The 3,660-nt window shown below is 46.7% G+C and overlaps 1 protein-coding gene across 2 annotated transcripts in view; it reads left to right on the top strand.

Moving 5' to 3' along the window:
- Ntrk3 (neurotrophic receptor tyrosine kinase 3) overlaps nucleotides 1-1,195 on the top strand; it is a 394,525-nt gene extending 393,330 nt beyond the window's left edge. Inside the window, exon 19 of one of the 2 annotated variants that reach the window (XM_023710187.1) lies at nucleotides 819-1,195. In XM_023710187.1, coding sequence (XP_023565955.1) covers nucleotides 819-1,004 — 186 coding nt within the window. In that variant the 3' untranslated portion in view covers nucleotides 1,005-1,195. The remainder of the gene's footprint in view (nucleotides 1-818) is intronic. The other variant, XM_004623279.2, reaches the window with a different exon arrangement.
- Nucleotides 1,196-3,660: the final 2,465 nt, after the last annotated feature.

Below are 3,660 nucleotides of genomic sequence, written 5' to 3'. Positions count from 1 at the left end.
AACAAACCTACTAAAAGTAGTGAAAGTTTTTTGAAGGAGTTGCCAATACTAGGTCTGACAAAGTAAGTATAAGAACCAAGATAATACGGTAGTATCAGAAATACATGTAGAACACAATTATGACAGTGGGCTCCCATTGGAAAAAAATTCCCAGTCCCTAAAGCAGGAAAGAACTGAGCAAGGAAACACTGTCAAATTCAATAATAAGTAAAAATGAAAAGTAACAAAACAAAACAGAAAAGTCATTAAAAGTTACAAGATACATGGTTCTTTACAAAGAAGAAGAAAGAAAGGGTTCCACATTCAGAAGCAAGCCTGGTTGTGGAGACAGGGACTGTGACTGATGGAACAAGCTGAGAAGTGGGCACTAACAGGAAATATGTGAGCAGGAACTGAGAAGTGTAGAGTCACTCTCAGGAGTTTGGAAGTCACACAGACCCATAAGAAGGGAAAGGAAAGTTCAGAAATCAATCACCACAAGTAAGTGGAAGATCAGGCCACTGAGTTAACACAGATGAAATCCAGGACTATAAAAGAATGAAGTAAAAGGGAAAGGGGTATCCTGAGAGTCAACGTCAGTGTGGGCCTGGCCCAAGAGGTAGTGATCAAATAACAGTGGTGGGCCCCCTCAGCCTGTGCTGATTGCTGCCCCCAGAACCACTGCACAGACTCACATGAAAATGGCCACAGCCTGGAGCCCAGGCTTGGGGATTGCCTGTGCTGCGTGAATGCTATTAATGAACTTGCTGCCTTTTGCTGGGCAAGAATGTGTTAAAGCTAGTCTTTAACTATAAATTCCTTCTTCTCTTCTCTTTCAGGTCATTGAATGCATTACTCAAGGTCGGGTCTTGGAGAGGCCCCGAGTCTGTCCTAAAGAGGTATATGACGTCATGCTGGGCTGCTGGCAGAGGGACCCACAGCAGCGGCTGAATATCAAAGAGATTTACAAAATCCTCCATGCTTTGGGGAAGGCCACCCCAATCTACCTGGACATTCTTGGCTAGTGGCAGCTGGTGGTCCAAAACCCATACTCTGTTGCCTCCTCTCTCCCTGCCTCACATCGCCCTTTACCACCTCACACCTCCTTTCTTCCTTCCCTGACTGAAGGGAACATCTTCATATAAACTCAAGTGCCTGCTACACATACAACACTGAAAAAATGAAAAAAAGAAAAAAAATGAAAGAAAAACAAAACCTTGTAAGGCAGTTTGGCTATATACATATATATATATATATTTATATATCTATCTATCTATATCTATAGAGATTACCTTCTCTAATACAGAGAAGCTGCTGATTTAGAAAACTGTAAGACTTTAATGACTCTGAAAACCTTAAATATTAACGTATATGAACATTCCCTTGACTTAAGCTGTGGACTGCACTACTTCAGCTCTAGGTTTTTCCGAGCAGATCTTGACCTTGCAGAGAGACAATCTTTGCTTTGGGATGGGAGGAGCTAGGGTGGCGCATAATCACTATTACAGAGGCCTGCTGCTACCAGGGGCATGCACAGACTGCATCGCCTTGCTCAGCCCGGAGGTGACACCAGAAGACCAGGGTCCTTGGAAAGCCTCCAGTCCACCCTGACCTTTGCCTCTGTGCCCTTCTCCTTTGTCTCTCTTTCTGGACAATTTTCTAATTGTTCTATTCTACAGAGTATAGTCTTGATGCTTTTGGGAAGTGTTGACGGCGCCTACCAGTAGACACTGAACAGCACCATGACACCCAAACAAGAGCAGACTACATCTATTCTGAATGGAAACCACACCCAACTTCCTTGCTGGAATCGAAGGGGATTTGTTCTTCTATCCTCTGAACTTCAAGAATTGCTTTCTCGACTAAAGAATCACAGAAGAATAAATTGCTGAAACACGAACCCCAACAAGGCACTGCCACTTGTCTTTCACTGGAAAGACTCCTTGATCCTGCTGCCCATTTTCAGACGCTTGGGGAGTTTTGGAGGGTGGGAAATAGGTTCCCTCCTATTGGCTGCTAACATGGACAAAGCAGGTTTCAGGGGCCAATAGCAAGCAAATTAGTTGGTTATCAGTCATTATTAGATATGCTCCCTGATCCTGTTTTTTTTTTTTTTTTTTCCCTTGCTTTCCTATATCCTAGCCTCACGTCTTAGGATTCTGCAAAGTGCTAAATGAGCCCCACTGCCAGGGAAGGAATCCAGGTTTGATGGGAGCCTGGGGCAGTGTGCACTCCAGGGAGACAGGCAGTGGCATGGGTGAGAGCCAGCAGGGAAGAATATACACGCGTGGTGCCTGGGCCAGGGCCCTTGGCATTCTCCTCACGTTTCCAGCCCCTGGAAGGATTGATGCATCTGCCTTTGAGCTTGTGAAAAGGAGGGACTGAGAAAATCCCTTTTGTGTGCTGGGCAGAGGAGGGGCTAGGGCTTCTCTGGGAGATGTCCAATAAGTGGCCAGTGCCGCAGGCTGGGCATTGTGACGAGACCTGAGCACTGCCCAGGGAGCGAGAATGAAACATCTGGGCTAGGGCCAGCATCCTGTGCCGCAGCAACCTGGGGAGTCTGTCTTTGTGCAGCTGCCAAGGACCTCAGCAGAGCAGATTTCTGGCCTCTCTGGCACAAGACAAGGAAATGCACAGAGCCCTGCTGCTAGGGAGGACAAGATGTGCTCGTTCCAGGGCACCGGGCCCATCCACCTCACTTCAAGCACAGATCTACCTAGTGGACTGACCTTTTCCTAACTGAATCCTCCTGGGAGCCTCTGACTCACCCTCTTTTCTGCCAACTAAAGAACTGTGTGCAGCCTATATATCCTGGGCAGCCTAAAGCAGCTAAAGTATGGGTATCCCTGTGCAGGGTTTGGGACTGAATTATATGTTCATAATTTTGCTTTTTTTAGACCCCAAAATGTTTTTATTCAAATCGAAAAGAGCTGTGCTCCAATTGTAGCCACAGTTGGATTCAAGGATCGGCAGGGCTACTCAGCTGGACTGGGAAGAGAACTGGGTGAAGGGGTGTTGGGGATGGGTCTTCTCACTGTGCTGTGCATCTAGCCTCTGAGGACTTTGGAGGGAAGCCTTAAAGGGTGATCCCTCAAGAGAACTTTTGTTATCACCCTGCGCCAATTACTTCTCTTATTGTTCTACTCTTTGCTTCACCCAAGGCCCTTGGTCTGTGTTGGAGCTGTGTATGCTAGATGGAAGGACACAGTCTTGTCTTGATCTGGAAAGATGTTCAGGGAGTGAGTGACCTGGAACGGCGTAATGGGAAGGTGTCTTCTGGACAAAGGAGCTCCTTCAGCGCTCTTCCTGCTGCCCTTCTCACATAGCCTCTTCCAACAGATCCTACGTGGTTTCAATCTTGGCTATGTGTGTGTAGAACCTTATAGTAACCGATGGATCAAGAGAAAGGGGAGAAGGAATGGGTTGGAGGCTAACAGAGAAGTGGGCATAAAGAATGTGTGAGGGTTTCACATCAGGGCACTGAGTCATCATTGCCAAATAAAAGAAGAGAATTCCTTGGAGACCAAGGAGCATGGAAGGGGACTGGGCTTGTCAGTTTGCCTTTGTCTTAGAATCACAGCCCTGTGCATTACCACTGGGTTGTGTCTTGACTGTGTACACCATAAGCAGCCAACTATGGGGGAGAGAGAGAGAGAGAGAGAGAGAGAGAGAGAGAGAGAG

The sequence above is a fragment of the Octodon degus genome, unplaced genomic scaffold, assembly GCF_000260255.1.
Source record: "Octodon degus isolate 3935 unplaced genomic scaffold, OctDeg1.0 scaffold00002, whole genome shotgun sequence".
Classification (NCBI taxonomy): domain Eukaryota; kingdom Metazoa; phylum Chordata; class Mammalia; order Rodentia; family Octodontidae; genus Octodon; species Octodon degus.
This window is presented reverse-complemented; position numbering and strand designations above follow the sequence as displayed.